The 18,839-nt window shown below is 61.8% G+C and overlaps 1 protein-coding gene across 4 annotated transcripts; it reads right to left on the reverse strand.

Annotated features, from left to right (window-relative positions):
- Positions 1-11,424: 11,424 nt before the first annotated feature.
- TMEM39B (transmembrane protein 39B) lies at positions 11,425-18,788 on the reverse strand. Of its 4 annotated transcripts, none has more exons than XM_069875163.1 (9): positions 18,727-18,788; positions 16,782-16,990; positions 15,678-15,897; positions 15,332-15,415; positions 14,840-14,994; positions 13,904-14,240; positions 12,927-13,114; positions 12,548-12,668; positions 11,425-11,801 (listed from the first exon to the last, which is right to left on the reverse strand). In XM_069875163.1, exons 2-9 carry the CDS (start codon positions 16,907-16,909, stop codon positions 11,565-11,567), a joined length of 1,470 nt encoding a protein of 489 aa, XP_069731264.1. In that variant the 5' UTR covers positions 16,910-16,990; positions 18,727-18,788; the 3' UTR covers positions 11,425-11,564. The 4 variants fall into 4 exon arrangements, with proteins under 4 accessions (XP_069731264.1, XP_069731262.1, XP_069731265.1 ...); XM_069875161.1 differs by lacking the exon at positions 18,727-18,788 and adding an exon at positions 17,692-18,015; XM_069875164.1 differs by lacking the exon at positions 18,727-18,788 and adding an exon at positions 17,065-17,640.
- Positions 18,789-18,839: the final 51 nt, after the last annotated feature.

An 18,839-nucleotide genomic window follows, 5' to 3' on the forward strand; every position in this document is an offset into this window, starting at 1 on the left:
CCAGGGCAACCAACGGCGCTGGGAATAAAGCAGAGGGATTCCCATATCGCTTTATAAATAGCAAAGGAATTAGCTAATTAGACCTCTCCGGGGAGAGAATTCCAGCAGGGAGAGTGCTGGGTTGGCCTTTCTGCAGGGATGGACGGTGACGGCTCCCACCAGCGCAGCAGCTCCAGCACGGGAACAGCCAAATGGGTTTGGGTTGGGAATTGCAGCCATAGGTTGGGGTCCGAGGGCCTCTGTGTGTGCCGGCCGTGCCCGCTCATCGTTTGGCTTTCCCAGGCTCCAGGACGTGGTCCCCGTGCGAGGGATGCTCCAGCGGTGCAGCCAGTGAGGGGCTGGGGCCAAGGGGCTGGTGTAGGTGCAGAGTGAGGCTCTGGTCCTGGGCTGCTGAGCCCCACGCTGGGGGATTTCTGCGGGGCCGGGTGGGCAGGAGGAAGAGCTGGGCTGCAGGGTGGCCAAGGGGATCTTTCCAGCCCATTGCCCGGGCAGAAGTCGGTGCCATCGAACATGCTCGTGGCCGCACCGTCACTCGAGCTGGTGGCTGAGTCGGTGCTGAGCGACCCTCTGACGTTTACACGAGGAAAAAGCGTCCTGACCCCAAGCCAGAGAACCCCTGTCGCAACCGGCGTCCCCAAATCCTTCCTGCCCCGGGAAAGGCTCCAGCTCGGGAGGCTGCGTCGAGGCGCTGACTTCCCACAGAAACACATAAAAGGGCCCGTTCTTGTATTTGCCAGAGCCCCATCATTTTTGGTTGTGAAGATCCCATGGCAACCGGTGCCTTGTGTAACCGCGTTTGCTATTTCTGGGCTCGCTTTTCACTCCGGTAACATCCTCCCTGCATCCCACCGTCCTGCTCTCCCACCCCAGGACCTTCCTACCCCCACCACCCCTTCCCTGCTCGCTCCGGGGCGGCTCGGGGGCAGAGGTTGGCAGCTGGGAGTCAGGGCAAAGCAAAGAGAGAGCGATCCCTTTGGTCTCTTATCTCGGAGACCATCTGCCCCGGCCAGGAGCTGGAGCCTTTGCAAACAAAGCCAAGCCCTCTAACCTAAACCCCTCCAACCTCATCAGTGGGGTGACTGGGGTGGGCTGGGCCGCCCCTAGCCCCGCTTCGCCCCGGGGATGAGGATGGAGAGAGCGGTGGGATGCGAGGGGTCCCGGGGGCCTCCCTGCAATCACGGTTGTGGGGCAGTGGCTGCATAGTGGGGATCAACGCCCCGTGGGGAGCACCCACACCGCCTCTCCCAGCCTGCCTGGCTCTCCCAACTCCTCCTGGAGAACAGGAACCCATCACAACACCCTCTTCGAGGCAGGATGCTCGTCCCACGCGTCTTATCTCCTGCATCCCGGCCGTAGGCTGTATTTCGGTGCTGATAAAGGGCTCACTGACCCTGAGCGAGCCGTGTGCTGCCGGTTCGGGTGCACTACGAGAGCAGGCCGGCTGCCAGCGGGCGTCCGGAGAGACCAGCATCCAGCTGGCAGCGGAGACGGGTGCTGCGCACAGCGGGCTCTGCTCACTCCCATCCCAGCCGGGGCTGCTGGCAGGGTCCCCCACACCGGGGGCCGAGCGGGGGGCAAGTTTCAGAGCCTCCTTCCTTGCTAAAAGGGAAGTTTACAATGGAAACAAAAGCAACGCTCAATCCAAGTGGAGCTTTTCCCATCCCGTTTCCTCCGGAGGTGCCTGCGGAGGTGCCACCGGAGCATCCCTGCACGCCACGTCCCCAAACCATGTCCACGCACACCAGCACGGTCCCAGTCTCCCATGGACACCCAACCCAACTGGTCCCAGTCTCCCCAGTCTGTGGGGCCGCCTCTTTCTCCCCTCGCGTTGAAGCGGGGGGACAATGCGCCGCTTTGTTCCCTTTCAGCGACATCTGAGCGGGCAGCAGAGAGAGCCCCGTGTGCGCCGGGGGAGGGACGGACTGACAGACGGAAAGACGTGGGGACACCCGGGCCGGGGTGCGGGGGCGGTGAGCGGGGGATGGAATCATGGAATCACCAGGTTGGAAAAGACCCACCGGATCATCGAGTCCAACCATCCCTATCTGCCCCTAAACCATCTCCCTGAGCACCTCGTCTACACGTATTTTAAATTCCTCCTGGGGTGGGGACTCCACCACCCCCCTGGGCAGCCTCTGCCAGGGACCAATGACCCTTTCTGTGAAAAATCTTTTCCTGCTGTCCCCCCTGACCCTCCCCTGGTGGAGCTTGAGGCCATTCCCTCTTGTCCTGTCCCCTGTCCCCTGGGAGAAGAGCCCAGCTCCCTCCTCTCCACAGCCTCCTCTCTGGGAGTTGCAGAGAGCAATGAGGTCTCCCCTCAGCCTCCTCTTCTCCAGGATAAACACCCCCAGCTCCCTCTTGCTCTCCAGCCGCTTCCCCAGCTCCGTTTCTCCCCCGCATCCTCCTTGGGGCGAGGAGGGGCTCCTGGTACCCAAACAGCCTGGGAGCGCAGGGATGCGCGCACCCCCCTCCCTCCCCAGCAGCCGACAATTAGCTTTAAAGCCTCATTAGGAACCTGCGGGCGCCGCTGCCGTTAACCCGTTCGTTGCCGCCCCCTCTGCACAAGCTCCCGGGGGGCAGGAACAGCCGCTCCCCAAAACCCCGGCGGGGAACCGACAGCAGCGCTGGGGCTGCCCGCAACTTTCCATCAGAAATCCCCTCCTTCCCTCAGCCCCGGCTCTTCCCGGCCCGGGTTGCTTCATTACCGGGAGCAGAATTCCCCTCTGGGGCGGAGCAAACGCGAAAAGCATCCCCGGGGCAGGGCTGAGCGGCAGCCCAGAGACCCCGGGGATGGGCTCCTGGGGCCGCTCCGTGCCCGGCCCCGTGCTGAGGGTTTTGGGGAGCAGTTTGCGCCCCGGCCGTGCCGGTTCCTCTCTCCTGGGAACCGGGGGGATGTGAGAAAGGGGGGATTCACCCCTGATGGAGGCAGGCGCTGCCCTCTGACCCCTCTCTCCAGGCTTGCCCCAAGCCAGCAAAACCCCTTTCAGGGCTGGGGGAGCGCGGGGGGGTCTTGCTGTACCCCATCCCTGTGCCAGCGGGGTCCGCAGCCCCTTTACGGGGAAGCACCAGCACCCTTGGGTCCCGCTCTGCTCCGCTGCCCCAGGTGGAACGTGTGGGGCAGGGGGCTGGCGGTGAGGTTGGGGTCAGCGGCAAGGTTGGGGTTGGCGGTGAGGTTGGGGTTGGTGGAGAGGTTGGGGCTGGTGGAGAGGTTGGAGTCAGTGGAGAGGTTGGGGCTGGTGCTGAGGTTGAGGTTGGTGGAGAGGTTGGGGTCGGTGATGAGGTTGGGGTCGGTGGCGAGGTTGGGGCTGGTGGAGAGGTTGGGGCTGGTGGAGAGGTTGGGGTCAGTGGAGAGGTTGGGGTCAGTGGAGAGGTTGGGGCTGGTGGTGAGGTTGAGGTTGGTGGTGAGGTTGGGGTTGGTGGAGAGTTTGGGGCTTGTGGTGAGGTTGGGTTTGGTGCCAAGGTTGGGTTTGGTGCCAAGGTTGGGGCTGGCGCCGAGGTTGGGGCTGGTGGTGAGGTTGGGGTTGGTGCCAAGGTTGGGGGTGGTGGTGAGGTTGGGGCTGGCGGCGAGGAGCAGCGATGCTCTCCCCACCCCCACGGCTGCAGCGGCAGATGCATTTCGCCCAGGCTTGCATGGCCGTAGCCATGGCAACAGCTGCGCCGTGGTGGCGAGATGCTGGGGGGCTGCGGGCGCAGGCGGCATCACCTCCCCGCGCGTCGGCTTCACCCCGGCTCTGGGGCCACCCTGGCTCTGGCTTCACCCCAGATTTGGGCTCCCCTCACCCTATCAGTGACACGCCTCCCACCGCGTGGGTCCGTGCTGCTTTGCACACGCGTGTGCAAGAGCGGGTCTGGACGGCTGCACGGATGCGCACGCGCTCCTGGGGTGGCGGGGAAGGGCCAGGCAGGGTGGGGACACAGCCTTTCGCCCCGTTATCAGGGCTGGGCTGCCATTAAAGCCAGGCTGTTTGCATCCACGCGGCCGCTTTGTTTCCCTGTTAACGCACAACCAGGGTGGCTTTGCCGCGGCGGCACCCTGGCAGCATCCCCAGGGCAGCAGGACGGGCTCCGGCTGCTCCCGCTCCTGCCACGTCCTCGGGTGCCTCTCGGCTGAGCGGAGGCCGGAGCTGGTGGGGGCAGAAGGGCCGAGGCCGCTGCGGCCGCTGCCGTCGCATCGAGCTCGGCCACCTTCTCCCTGCCCGCGCGGCTGCCCTCGCCGAGCCCCGGGCGCAGCCGCAGCCTGGCTGGGTTTGGCAGCCGAGCAGCTCAGCTGGAGCGGAGCCCCTGGCGCCCAGTGACCCACTAACCTTGTTCTTCTGAAAAATGCATGACATGCAGGCAGCTGCTGCGGGGACCCGCACACACGCTGGTGCTCGAGCAGGGGCGGCTGGGGGGGGGTTGGCCCTGCACCCACCTCCCCGGGGTGCTCACTGCACGAGCTGCCTGGGTTTCGGGGTACCCGGACAGGGGCTTCACTTGCCTTTGCTGGGAATGTTTGATGCCCCAAGCACCCCCAGCCGGCGAGGGGCTGCGTGCCCACAGCTCGGGATGGATACCAGGGGGAGCGCAGGCTCTGCCAGGGCTGCCAGGCTGCAGGAATCCCGCAGCCCAGTAGCCAGTTGGCACCACCAGGGCCAGGACCTGCTTCGGGCTCCCCCAGGGCTCCGAGAGCATCCGAAAGAGCCAGCCCTGCTCCGGACGGTGCCCCCACCAGGTCCCACCAGAGTCACGAGGGGCTGGCAGGGTCCCGCTGCTGCGGAACGCGAGGCAGGCACAGGCTCAGCCCTTCCACGGCTGCCATCGCAGCCCTGACCTTGTTTCTCTCCGGCATCTCCCTGCCTTTAATGCACCCTGGCCAGATGGCTGCAATCCGGGGGGGCAGCAGCTCAGCCCCGCGATGGGGGCACAGACCCTGCTCCCCGTGCTCGGTGCCAGCGCGGGACCCTGGTGACGATGTCACCCCAGTGGTGCCGAGTGTCCCCGGTGAGGCCATCGCTGCCGCCGGTGCCCACGGGGGACACGTCCCCTCCACCCAGGCAGGGGTTAACAGATTTCTGTCGCATGCAGCTGATTTAATTACGGTCTCATTTGCATGGCTGATTGGGTGGCTGCAACACCCCGAGGGGAGTGGGAGAGACACAGGGCAGGGGGATTGAGCTGAGCAGCCTCAGCGCCCCTGGGGGGACTGGACGGCCCTTGCCACACTGAGGCCTTCGAGGGGAGCAGTGGAGGATTTGCAGGATTAAGGTTTTGCCCTTTTTTTTGTGGTTGCAATCCAGCTTTAAGAGGAAGAAACCAAGCCCAGACGCCAGCGGCAGCCCCAGCCTGCGCTGCCCGTTAGAATGGGTTGAATAAGTTGTGGGGTGGCACGAGATGGAGCCGCTTCATCCCCTGCCCAGCTCCGCAGCCCGGAGAGGGGCTCGATTCGCATCCTCTTCCCTCCTTGCTCCCATCACCGGGAGCTCCCTGGCCTCGCACCTCGTGCTGCTGCCCATGTGGCTCCTTCACCCCCAGAGCGGCCACGTTTCCACCCAGACCCAGGGAGGAAATCACAGCGGGCGGTGAAGCAGGGGAGATTTTCTGAGTCCTTTTGGAAATCCCTGTGGCTTCCTCTGGGGTCTCGGCTCCTGTTCCTGCAGCAGCCAAGTGGAGGAAGAGCATGAATCACCCGCAGGAAACCTCGCGTCGCTCATCCTGTCGCTGCCCGCGGCCACCGCGGCTGCTGAGGCCGTGCCCGCCCCGTCCTGCCCCGTCCCTCGTCACCCACCTCGGTCACCCCGAGGTGCCCCGAGCCGCAGCGCTGCTGGGATCTCAGCTCCGGGAGCCGCGTGTGCCGGCTCGCACGGGCTCGTGTGCACGGGGGCGCGTGCTCCAGGGTGTCTGCAGCCGCGCACACGTGCCCCCAGCCAGGCCCTGCAGACCCCACTGCCAGGCAGGTGGCAGAGGAATCAGTGTCTCCACTCCTCTGGCTAATTACCATAAATTGACACCGACTAATTAACCATCCAGGCTCTATTCGAGCCCGCCTGGCGCAGCGCTGGGTCGGGGGACAGCTGGGCTCCTGCTGTCGAAGCGCGGTGACCACCCTCTGCCCCACCGATCCCCTGTCCCCCAGCTCGTCCCCATCCCATCGCCCTCCCCGAGGCTGCCAGCAGCGATAACGAGCTTGGTTCCTAATCCACTTATTCTTGGCTGGTGCAAAGGGCTTCGACGCCTGGTGCTGGCTGAGGCGCCCGCGGCCCCGGGGCCATCAGGGGAGCCCTTGGTGGCTTTGGCCAAGCAGCCGCGGGACGAGGAGCGATACCGGGGCCGTGAAAGCTCCGTAAGGACCATCGAGGGATGGTGGTGGCATCATCCCTGCCCCATGGCCGCAGGGAGGGTTGTGTCTGGAGGAGGAGGTGACCCTGCCAGCGCTGGGAGCAGCAGCGATGAGCAAATGTTGCATCAACCAGGAAGGGAGATAAGGGGCCCTTCCCAGTCCTCGCCCCGCGGGACGCCCGGGGCTGCTGCGGGGAGCGGGGCGCAGGGCCAGGTCACCCCAGCGCGATGACACCCGCTCCGCAGAAGGGAGGAAAAGGAAATTTCTCGCTTCCCTCTTGGCTGAAGGCTCCGGCGCGGCTGCCCGGGAAGCGGGGGGCCCCGAGCAGGTCCCATCCTGCCGCCGCACCCCGTGCCCCCCGGGCCTGCCCGCGCACGCCGCGCCCCGCCGGCTGCGTCACCGCTCCGCACGCCCGACCGGTTTGGGGGAGACCCTGGGATCCAGCGTGGGAACGGCCTGACATCGGCAGCGGGAGCCGCCCGCGGCACCTTCGCCCCCCAGACCCAGGGGGGTTTGTGTTGGGGGGCTTCATGCGCCCAGAAAAAGCTCTTGCTCGCTCTCTCCCTGTGATCCCTGCCGCCCGCACCTGGGGTTTATCAGCTGGATCAGTGGGAGAGCCCCAAAAATGATCGCGAATGGGGAGTCGCCACTCCCCAGGTGCAGCCTCGCTCCGCTCGATGCCTCCATCGCTGAGCGGGAATAAACGGCTGGGGCGACGCGGACCCCTGGCACCACCCGACCGAGCGGCATCGGCACCAGAGCCCCACGGGGGACACGGGGTCCCGGGGCAGCTGCCGGGGACACCGCGGAGGGGCCAAACCCCCATCCGAGGGCAGGGAATGAGCCAGAGGGAGGAGGGACAGCGTGGGGAAAGCTGGGGGTCCTCAGTGCATGGACACAGGGATGCGCAAGGGGTGGATGTGGGGCAGGGAGGGTGGACGAGGGATGGCTGTGGGGCAGGGAGGGTGGATGAGGGATGGATGTGGGGCAGGGAGGGTGGATGAGGGATGGCTGTGGGGCAGGGAGGGTGGATGAGGGATGGCTGTGGGGCAGGGAGGGTGGATGAGGGATGGCTGTGGGGCAGGGAGGATGGACGAGGGATGGCTGTGGGGCAGGGAGGGTGGATGAGGGATGGCTGTGGGGCAGGGAGGAGGCCGCACGGCTGCAGCCGGTGGGCAGGAAGCGGGGCAGGAAGGCAGCCGGCGGCCCCGGGGTCAGCGGAAGCGCGGTGGAAAGGCCGGGGGCCGCGGCGCTGGCACGGGAGGAAGCCCGTCCCGGTGAGGGACCGTGGGGCTGTGCGAGATGGGGCGCTGGCCGGAGCTCCTGGGTGCCAGGAGCTGCAACCAGCTCTGCTGCGCTGCTGGCCAGAGTGGCACTCGACGTCCGTGCTGGGGTCGGGATGCCCAGGACCCCCCTGCGGGGGCCACTGAGGCAGTTCTGCTGCCCGCAGGGCTCCCGGCTGGGGTCTGGCCAGGGATGTGTGCCTCCCGAGGGCGCAGGGCTGGGTTTGGGGGTACTTATGGACCTCCAAAAGGACTTATGGACTCCAAAAGGGCTCGGGGTGCTCAGCCTCACGGTGCCCAGGATGGGGCCACCACAAAGCCCAGCACCCACACGGCTCTCCCTGCTCTCCCCTTGCCCCCAGCTCTTAGGAAACCTCCCTGCACCCTCCAAAGTCCCGTTCAACACCTTCCAGTCCACAGGCGCTTCGAGGGATGGGGCGACGGGAGCTGCCACCCCGCTGGCTGGCGGATCCGCCGCCGAGCCGAGGATGGAGCTGCTCAATATTTATCGCGGCTGCTGAGGCGGTTGGTGAAACGGAGCAGGGGGGACGCCGGGACAGCTCTGCCGCGTGCCGCCCATCTGGCCCCGCGCTGCGAGCCGCCATCTGCTCGGGGGCAGCGGCCGCGGGGCTGCGGGTCGGTCCCTGCTCCGCTGCACAAGCGCGATGAGCTGGACCAGCTCAGGCCACGAGCAGAGGACCGAGAGAGAGGCTTGGGGTCCGTCCCCACCGCCCCACGCGTGAGCATCCCAGCTCCCCGCTGGGGACTTGTTCAGAGGAGAAAATGAGTGTGTGATTGCTAATGAGGATGTGCACGCGCTAATTGAGGACTGCCAATTACGGCAGGTCCCGCTGGCTCGGGATGGGGCCCCCTGGGCCGTGTCCTGCCCCGGTTTGGACCGGGGGAGCCCTGGGCAAGGTCAGGAGGAGGCAGCGATGCCCATCTCAGCTCAGCACCTCTGGATTCGGGAGCCCAGGCCTCACGGAGACCCCAGGGCTCTGCGTCTGGGGTGCTGGCGCGAGTCCCCGTCCTCTGTTCCCCATCCCTGGGGAGCAGGGATGCTGGTGGGATGGGATGATGCTCCCAGCACCCCCTGGTGATGTTTTCCTCCCTTTGATCTGACACAGAACCAGCCTCAGCGTGAGGCGGCGGCAGGCGAACAAACCCTTAATTAGCCACTTTAGGGATTTGGCTTTATTAATGGCATAAACGATTATTAAGGAAGAATTAAACCTACCAGGCTCCAGATAAAGGCTGACGCGGCCCAGCTGGGATCGCGGGGCCAGGCTGGGGACCTTCGCCTTCGTGGGGTGCCCCGGACCCCTGGTCCCCACATCAGTGGCTGCTGGATTCAGGCACCAACCAGGAGGTTTTGGGGAGGACTCTTGGGGGAAAACAGCCGCTTCTCATCAGCTGCGTCCGCTGGGAAGCGGCAAGGGGCATCCTGGGGGCCGCGGGAGCCTGGAGCTCGTCCCCTGCGCACGTGCAGCACTCAGGGTCTGCACAATGTCAGCTCCGAGCCCCCGTGAGGGCGTTCCTGCCTGGACTTTGCTGTCTGTACCCTCCTCCCGAGGGACCCTCGGTACCTGTGCCTGGCATCTGGCCATTAATCCCGGGATTAGCGGGAGCGGGAGGGCGGCAGATGGAGCCCAGCCAGACCGGGACCCCGGGGCACAGCGCTGCCCGCGGGCTGGGAACCCTGCGAGTTGCCCCGGACCCGTGGGGTCACCAAGGAGCCGCCTCTGAGGAGCACCCACTAATCCCAGGGAAATTCCCACCCTGGATCTCCCCTGAGACACCCATGTCCATCCCCACCAGGGCCCCACGAAAGCCCCAGGGGTCCCCAGGAAAGCCCCTCTGATGCTGTCAGAGGATTTAGGGGAAATGAGAAGCTCCTCGAGCACCCTGCCCTTTCCAGCAGCAGGAAAATGTTTTCTGGGAATCCCGTACTCACGCCCCGGCCAGATCCCTGGAGGAGGAAGGGGCTGGGGGTGCAGCAGGGTCTGGGCACCCATCAGGGCTTGGAAGCTCTCACTGAGGGTTGTGTGGCTGGACCTGGGGGATCTCCAAGCCCTCCTGGTGTGGCTGGGAGCCCAAAACTTGTAGCTGGGGGGCTGCAGCTCGGTCCGGGCACCATGGGGGGAATGGGATCCATCACCCCAGAGCCGCCCCCTCTGCCAGGCTGCCTCTTGCCCCCTGGAGATCTGCAGAGCAAAGGGGTGTGAGGGTGTGAAGCGATGGGGAAGGAGAGAAGGGAAAGCCCACATCTCCATCCTGAGCCCCCACATCCCTGTGAAAGGGGGTCCTGCAGGAGCTGCTCTCCCCGGGCTGTGTCGGGGGGTCTCTGCCCCCCGTCCTGCTGCCAGGTGCCCCCCGTCCCGTGCCGAGAGCCCCATGGCTGCGTGCTAACCTCAGGGTCCCCGCTCAATGGGAGGAAGGAAACCCTCATCCTCGGGAAAGGCTGGACACGGCCGTTTCCTCCTGCGGCGGTGGGGAGGGGGCCGGGGCGCAGGCACACCCCGACACCTCCATCCCCCCCGGCCACCCCGGCCAGAGCCCGAATCCGGCCCTGGCTGAGGGGAGCCGGGAGCCAGGGGACAGACCCCGAGCCCCCCAGGAGCTGCTGGGATGCCGAGGGGCTCCCCGCGGCCTCCCCAGGCCCTCGGCCAGCGGAGCCCCCTGCCCCTCAGCCGCCGCGTCCCCCGTGTGCACAGGGGGCTCCGTTCTGTCCCCATCCCCTCGTGCTGCCCGCGGGGCTCCCTGCCATCCCCATCCCTCGTCTTTTCCGCCCCTCCTGCCTTTTTCTCGACGTGCCCTAAGAACAAATGGGTGAATGGCGGTGGCTTCGCTCCCGGTGTCCCCGGGGTGAGGGTTTGGGGTGCTCGGGGCAGGCAGCGGGGCTCGGCCGGGACCCCCGTGCTGTGCCTGGGGTCACCTCGCCCCTCGGGGTGACGTCCTGGCACAGCTGGAGAACGGCTGGACCAGGGCACCACCGAGTCCGGTCTCGGTCCGGTGTTTGATCTCTGGTTTCATTCTCAGTGATCAGCCCGGGGCGGGGGAATCCTGTGGCCCCAGGAGCGGCGCTGCTGGATCGGAACCGGCACTGGGAGCAGCACCAGGAGTGGAACCAGGCACCAGGAGCAGGATCAGCGCTGGCCACCAGGACCTGGATGGGGAGTGCCAGGACTGGGCACCAGGATCAGGACCGGGGTTGGGATCGGAACCGGGATCAGGAGCAGCACCAGGACCGGGATCAGGTCTGGGTTTGGGATGAGAAACAGGATCAGGAGCACGCACCAGGACCAGGATTAGGACCGGGACTGGGATCGGAACCGGGATGAGGAGCGGGCTCCGGGCTCCCCCTGGCGGCGGCGATGCCGGCGATGCTCACAGGCCGATCCGGTACCGGGGGCACCGGGAGCTCCACCTGCCCCGGCCGGTCACAGCGGCTCAGGGCTCGCCCCGCTGCCCCTTCCTCCTCCTCCGGCCACCGGGACCCCCCGGACCCCCCGTCCCCTCGCTCCTCAGCAGCTTAAAACCCACCGCAGCGAGCACCACAGCCTCCCCTGTGCCCACAGAGCATTGGGGTGCAGATCCCGTGGGATCCCCAAGAGCACAGGATCAGGACTCACCTTGTGCAGGATCCCAGGCTGGAAGCTGTGAGCTTTATCGTACCTGCAATTCCCATCTTCCTGCTCGGTCTCCAGCGGAAGCAGCAGCGTTCACATCTCTCCAAGCCGTTGCTAATAAATCCCTTCTCTCCAACGCGAACAGGAGGAGCCCCTCTCAGGAGGTCTCACCAGACAACACACACACAAACAACTGTTGGGAGTAAAAAAATATGTTTTTTCCTTTTAATTACATCAGTTATCAAAGAAAAAAAAGCAGTGGTAACAAAAATACAAAGCTCTGAGGGTTCCTGGTTTTGTTTGTTCTGTCGTAAGCTGAGCATCAGTGCAATTGTTTTAATTCAACTTCTGCTCCGAGTCTCTGCTGGCAGAGTACGAGTAGGCTTTGCCCAGCACCAGACGGTCACGCAGCAGCTTGAAGAAGGCGTAGTAATTGCTGAAGAGGATCAGAGCCAGCGAGATCGTCTGGTGCCACTTCTCCGAAGAGATGAGCGAGTAAAGCTGGTAGAAGATGACGGCTCCCTCCAGCAGGATCAGGATGTTGAGGATTCTCAGTGGTTTGCTGAAAAAGAACTGCGGGAAAGACCACAATAAGGCACCAAGCGGGGTCAGAGCCTTTGGGATGCACTTTCCACACAAGGTGCGAGGCAGAAACTGGTGCACTGCAATTCCCCCCTGGAAACATATTGACCCATGAAGGACTCCGGATGGAGCCCCATGCTGCCCAGGCCAGTCACCTTCTGGCAGCACCGATGGGAGACGCAGGACTGGCGCTGGAGCACGTCTGGAGAAGGGGAACAGAGCTGGGAAGGGTCTGAGCCCAGAGGCTGCGAGGAGCAGATGAGAACCCTGGTGCTGCTTAGCCTAGAGGAGGCTGAGGAGAGACCTTGTCGCCCTCTGCAGCTCCCAGAAAGCAGCAAGGTGGGAGCTGGCCTCTTCTCCCAAGTAACAAGAGAGGAGATGAGAGGAAACGGCCTCAAGTTGTGCCAGCAGAGGTTTAGGTTTGATATCAGGAAAAGTTTCTTCCCCAAGAGGCCTGTCAAGCACTGGCAGAGGCTGCCCAGGGCAGTGGAGGAGTTCCCATCCCTGGAGTGATTTAAAAGGTCTGTGAAGGGACATGGTTTAGCAGTGGGCTTGGCAGTGTTGGGTTTTACGGCCGGCCTCGATAATCTTAGAGGCCTTTTCCAACCTCAGTGATTCTGTGACTGATGTGAAACACTGCACGGAACCCAGCTCGTTCCGCCCCAGGGGCAGCTGTCCTGCAACCCTGTCGAGGTGGGACACCACCGTCCCCAGCAAGGAGAAGTGACCTTTCTTACGTGAAATCGGAAGTGTGAGACGTCTGAGGGCACTGCCACGTTGTAGTGACCCACGGCTTTGTACACGTTCTTGCTGTGTTTCACCAACACTCCCTGCGGCCACATGCACTCCTCTGTCCACCTGCAGGGAACAAGCAGAGGGCTCTGGTTTCTCCTTCCACAGCTGAAGTTGGGGTCTGCTGCCTTCCCACCCTCAGCTGGGATAACGTTGGAGCAGCTCCCGCAGCGCTGGCCGCAGCAGTAAATGAGCTGCCAGCTGTGAGCAACAAGAGGAGGAGAGGCGGCTGGAAAGCCGAGCTCGCCATCCAGCCTCCATTCATGCCGACAGGCAGGCCAGCTGGGAGAAAACTCCAGCGCTGACCCCAGGAGAGTTCCTTACTGGTGCTGGAGCACGTTGGAGCAGAGGGCTGGGTCGACCTTCTGCCAGCAGCCCAGGTGAGCAGCAGCTTTGTGGAGCAGGTCGCAGTAGCGCGCAGGCAGCAGGTACTGCATCAGGATCACCGACGTGCTGATGGAAACCAGCAGGAAGAGCTCACACGACCAGCGCTTGTCGTAGTACTGAGTGTTCTGCGGGGAGACAAGAAGGATGTGTGACAGCGTGTTTGGACAGCCTCGCCCGACAAAGCCATCAAAACACAAAGCGCTCAGGCAGGTAACAGGAGGGCTTTTCCACGGTAGCTGCTAATCCTGCGTGAAAAAGCAGTGCCCACATAGGACGGCTGCTCTACGGCTCCTGAACGCACCACAGCCACACATTTGTGCTATCGTCAAACATGGGGAGACAGCTCCTGATGCTCTCCATGGCTCAGCTGACAATGGTGGGAGCAGCAGTTCCTCAGGGGAAGGGAAATATGTCCCTGAGGTCTGACATGTTTACTACAAGACATTTGTCTCATTGTACAACACACAGGAGCAGCTAAGAACCCTAATGAGGTCCATCCTCCTGCATACTGTCTCACTTACGGACATCAGCCCCCTTCTCCTGCTGCTCTGCTCTCGCAAGTGGTCAGTGTGCGAAGAACTGGCTGCCTGGAGCCCTTCCAGCTCCATGGGGTGTGAGGAGGGAGACACAGCTCCTCAACAGATCCTCACACTCATCACAGTCAGAATGCGCTTTATCAGGACAACGTTGTCCTCTGTCATCCAGAGTTTAAGTAAAGCTAAAACTAGATAGTTTAGCTTCTGACTTTTCACAGGGTCTCTGTAAGTGGGTTTGATGCAGCTGCCTGTGCCACAGACCAGCCCCAAACTCACCTCTTCCATGTCCCAGCTAAGCAGGAGAGCAGACCCCCTCCCCACCCCAGTTTCCCCCTCCTCAGCCACCCCACACCTGGACAAGGCGTGGCCCTCACTCACCTTCACAAACCAGACCGGCACAAAGGCCACATAGTAGGCACTGAGCATGGAGCTCACCAGCACCTCCTTCATCCGCCAGTTAAAGTCCATTTTCAGGTATTCCACCTCATTGCGGATGAGGTCTGGGGAGAGGCAGCAGGCGTGAGTGGGCATGGCCTCCATGCCGTACATCTGCCGAGTGTGCTGCTTCCAGGTCTCCTTTAGGACTGTCAGGTAGTCTCTGCTCCTGGCGTTCACCTCGCTGGTCTCTCGGAGACCGAAGCTGGCTACCTGGGAGAAGAGGCCCGTCTTCCGCAAGTCACAGTTCAGCTGAAGGAAGGGGATGTACATCCCAAACCTGGAGCACAAAGCGCAGAGAGGTGGTTACTCCCATGTGAGCTCTCGCTGTGACGTCTTTGCTGGCCGCAGCTCAGCATTGCCACCACCCCCTCCTACACTGATCTAGTGCCTACAGAATCTCTGGAAAACAGCTTCAGCAACGTGATCTCAAACACAAACAACACGTCTCAGGTCTTTATGAGATGCTTCCTCCTCCATCTACTACAGAGGAGGGAGCTACTCTCACCGCCTGACTGGCCACAACTGGCTACCTTTTGTCAGTCAGTGTAAAGCAGGGAAGCTCTTTGGGTTGCTCCCCTGGCAGAAGCACTGAAGGGCTCAGGTAAACTGGAGACAAGGGTTGAATTCTCTGAATACAACGAGGAAAGTATTTAATCCTTTTTAGAGGATGAGCAATCTAAGAACTATAATTAATGCTTACATTAAAACTGAAATATGGGCAAACGTTAAACGTACACCCTGCCACCAAGAAGAAATGTGACAAAGCAAGAGAGAAAAGGGCAGATTAAGTGCTTATTTACTCTCAAGCTTCATTTCAACTGAGCAACGCCCACTGCACTGAAGCAGCCTCAGAAATGTGCCAGAGGGGATACTTACGGGTAACACAGGAACAGGAGATTAAGAAAAGAGTAGGTTCTGAAAAGGTGGATTATCGATCGACACAAACTCCAGCCTGCGCCAGTGAGAACAGCAAATCGAGTGATCACCAAGAAAACAGAGCGTGGCAGGGAGACTTTTCCACTCTGGGAAGCCTGCGGGGAGAGAAGAAAGAGCTGGGCGGAGGGGAGACTCATTTGCCCTCCCTGCAGGAAGCAAACAGCAAATGAGCAGAGCTCAATCTGTAAAATCAACTTTATATGCATAAAGGAAGAACTAGCAAGAGGCTCTGTTTGACCGCCACCAGGAAGCAGAGGCTTCCGTAGGCCGGGATGTGTGCTTCCCATCCGAAACCATGCACGAGTTTCTGACTTAGACACAGCACACATTTTTTTGGAAAAGGACAGGAGTTTGGAACAGCAAAAGGGAAACAGAGCTTCACATTTCGCCTGACAGCACAGAAGGGTTCCGAGATCCGCCTGGGGACTTTACCTCCTTCACAACAGCACTGATCAGCCGTCGCGCCAGGACGATGGTGGTCACTGTCAGCACGTTGAAGTCAATGAGATGAAAGTTCTGCGGTGACAAAACCAAAATGATTCCACTTTCTGTCAGGCAGCAGAACCCCACATTTAACAGAGAAGCTCCCAAGTCATTCCTCTTCTCCTCGGGCTCTCTATTCCAAGACCAGGAAGAGAATGCCAAGCAGCCAGAGGAGCAAGCCCAGGGCTGTGGAGCCCTGTGTAGCTTGCATCAAAGATATTGAGCAAACTCTGTGTTTAACACCCAGGAGACAACCTGGGATACCCCCAGAGAGCAGCTGTACTTCTGTGCTTACCAGTGACGTGTGCGAGGGCGGGTGGGAGGGCGGGTACCACCACACCGTCTTGTAGATGTTGATGTAGTGGACAAACAGTGCAACGAGGTGACAGAAGAAGAGCTGGAGTTCAAACAGCACGCTCCTCTCCACAGGCAGCTCCGGGATCTTGCAGTGCCGGAGGGGAACGACTGTCTGAGCTGCCAAAGGGGGGCTGGAAAGGCCAGTACCTGAACCGCTTCTATGAAGACAAACCAAAAGCCAGTGGTCACTTCCCTGAGAAAAAGACAAGTGCTGTCCTCCAGCCCACAAACTCCGATGGAGAAGTTGGTGGTCTAGTACCGACTAAGAAACCTACACTGACTCTCAGTCAGTGGCTGCCACAAACCAGAAGCGTCAGTCCCCTGAGGATACCCAGGACAACCGATCCAGGCAGACGCGAGCGGGAATTTACCCAGTGAAGCGATGTCTGGAACCAGGCCAGTCTATGGCACCAGGTCATTTGATATTAAACCCCTTGCGCTGAGTCAGGTTCTAAAGCTGTGGCTGTGTTGTGCTGTTCAAGGGGCAATCAGTGGCCCTCTTAATTAATTGGAAGCTTTTAGGCCTCAAGATGCTATTTACATTTCTGAGAGTGCTTGAACTTGAAATACAGAGCAATTAAGCACAAGCCCTTTCTCATTCTTCAACTCCTATTCAACTATGGAAGAAAAACAAGTTCAGCCAGAGGTGGATATTCCTGTGTGAGCATGCACACAACCCCAGACAGCAGCGCTTTAATCAAAGGAGGGGGAACTAATATATCCTAGATAGATCTCTCCCGATTTGCAGCCCCTAAATAACAACAGCCAAAGGAATCTGGGTGTGGGTTTCAAAGGAACTACAGAGCACTGACTCCTGTTGAACATCCTGACATGAGGAAGACGTCTTGAAATGTGACTGCACAAAGACTCCTGGTGCAGGGTGGACACGGGTGGGTCAGCTCAGGCTTTCTAGAACAGAAGGCTGACAGCCTAAAGTGAGGCCACATGCAAGGGGAAAACTTTAAGAGCTCAGTTGTCTCTCCAAAACAGCAAAGCCAGGGGCTGGCCTGTCCGGTGCGAGGACGTGCAGAGGCAGACGTACCTGGTGCGTGAGCGCACACCTGTGACCGAGGAGCTTGTGGAATGGCCGGAGCCGCCAGCGGCCCCGGGCTCGCAGAGGGGATTTCGGCAGTAGGAGGTGCGGTTGGGGCCCCGTCGTCCCCCTGCCATAACAACAGAGGGTGCGCAGGGCTCTGCTTCCAGGGGGCTTCTCCGCTTTTCACTGTGCGGTTCTGTCTTCAGTCCTTAATACTGAAAGGAAAAGATTGATTATTGAGGCTCCTCTGCTCACCGCGCCCCAGTGACAACAGCGACCCAGCAATCACTTCCAGCCCAGCGCAGCTTTGCTCAGCCCTTCTCCCATCTCCTGTTTGCTGCCAGCTATAGATGTGGCTCCAGATAGCTCCCGACGCTCTGGGGACAAGCAGCAGCTTGTTAGGGTGCTGTGAATCCACCGAGAGGCTACAGCCTCACAGACGCAGGCTTCCTCGAGCAGGAAGAAGCCTTCCATGCTCTCTCTCAACCCCAAGCGGTTTACAAGGAATTTAATCTGTGTGGCTGTGGTGTAATCCCTGCTTTACAGGCAGAACAATGCTCTTATGGAGAGGTTAAACAAATTGGTCAGTAAATTGGGAGTCCCCCTTTGCCCAGTTTTGTGCTGGAATCCAATAATCACAGCTCTTTAAAAAGCACACACATGGGCTTTTTCCTTTTTATGCTCCTTTGAGGAGGGAGAAAACTACCCAGCAGTTTTAGGGCATTTGTGGCTGTAGCGTTTGCTCGGCAGAGCTCAACACGATGTCAGCCCAGAGTCAGCTTTTCCCGCACTTGCTTCCCACAGTGTAAACAACAATAACAACACCAAGGTGTTAAAATCCTCCTCTGGATCCTATTTGACCTAAGGAGAACCTAGATGACTTAGGGAAAGGGCAGGGTGATCACAGAGCATTTACTGGAAGTGAAATCTGAGCTGTGAAGCAACTCAGATCAGATCACATCAATTGCTTCACCGTTTCCTTTTCTGATTGCTGATTTCCAGTTTGCACCACTTAGTGGTGAGTAAAGAAAATCAGCTGGAGGTTTATAAACAGCTCTCAATCAGGTTTTAAAGCTTAGGCTGAGCTCCAGAGAGCTGTGCAGGTCCCCAGCGAGGGACGAGGTGTGGGGCTGCCCTGGGGCCAGACCCCAGCAATGCAGAGACACCCCGAGATGGGTGACAGGGTCCAGTGGGGCAGGGGCAGCTGCAGCACTGGGGCAACCGGGGGGGACAGAGCCCAGGGCAGGAACCTCAGTGTGTGTCAGCGCAGAGTCCTTGTCACGCAGGGGAACAGGGGGCGCCACAGGAACCCCCCAGGACACAACACGGGGGCTCCAAATGGACAGGACATGGCGGGAGGGGAAGGCAGTGGGTTTGAGGCTCAGGTAACCACAACAGTAGAGACAGGAGAAGAAAAAGCGTTAGGATGGGAGAGCTGGGCCTGGGAAGAAAGCTGAGGGGAACACTTGGGAGCTCCAGGAGTGCAGCTCGGGGGCTGCAGGAGCTCTGAGGGGGCCGAGGGGAGCTGCGAGGGCGCAGGCCAAGGGCCACGGGGGAGCATGGCAGGAGGCAGAAACCCTCCAGGGGTGCAGGGGAGAAACAGGGAAGCTGGGGGCGCAAGTGGGGGCTACAGAGGAACAGTGGGGTCCGGGGGTGGAGCAGCAGGGGCTCCGAGAGCTCCAGGGGCACACGGAGAGGCCGGGCCGGGCCACAGGGGGCCCGAGGAGCCCCGTGCCTGCGGGCCGAGCGCGGGGAGCACCGGGGGCCCCGCCGGGGCTGCGGGCGAGGCCGCGGCGCGGGACCCGCCCCCTCCGCGGGGCGGAGCGCGCGGCGAGCTCCCCCAGCGCCCCGCCCGGCGCTCGGCCCCGCTCCCCCTCGCCCGCCGGACTCCCCAGTCCTCGCCTCATCCCCTCCCGGGGCCCCGGGCCGGCCCCGCCGCTCGCCCCCTCACCCATCGCCGCTCCACCGGCCGCCGGGCTCAATATGGCGGGCGGGGCCGGCGGCGCGACGGCGGCCGGCGAGGGACAAACCTCCGCGGGGCGCGCGACCGAGCCGCCCGCCACG

Source organism: Phaenicophaeus curvirostris, chromosome 23 (assembly GCF_032191515.1).
Source record: "Phaenicophaeus curvirostris isolate KB17595 chromosome 23, BPBGC_Pcur_1.0, whole genome shotgun sequence".
In the NCBI taxonomy this organism is placed as follows: domain Eukaryota; kingdom Metazoa; phylum Chordata; class Aves; order Cuculiformes; family Cuculidae; genus Phaenicophaeus; species Phaenicophaeus curvirostris.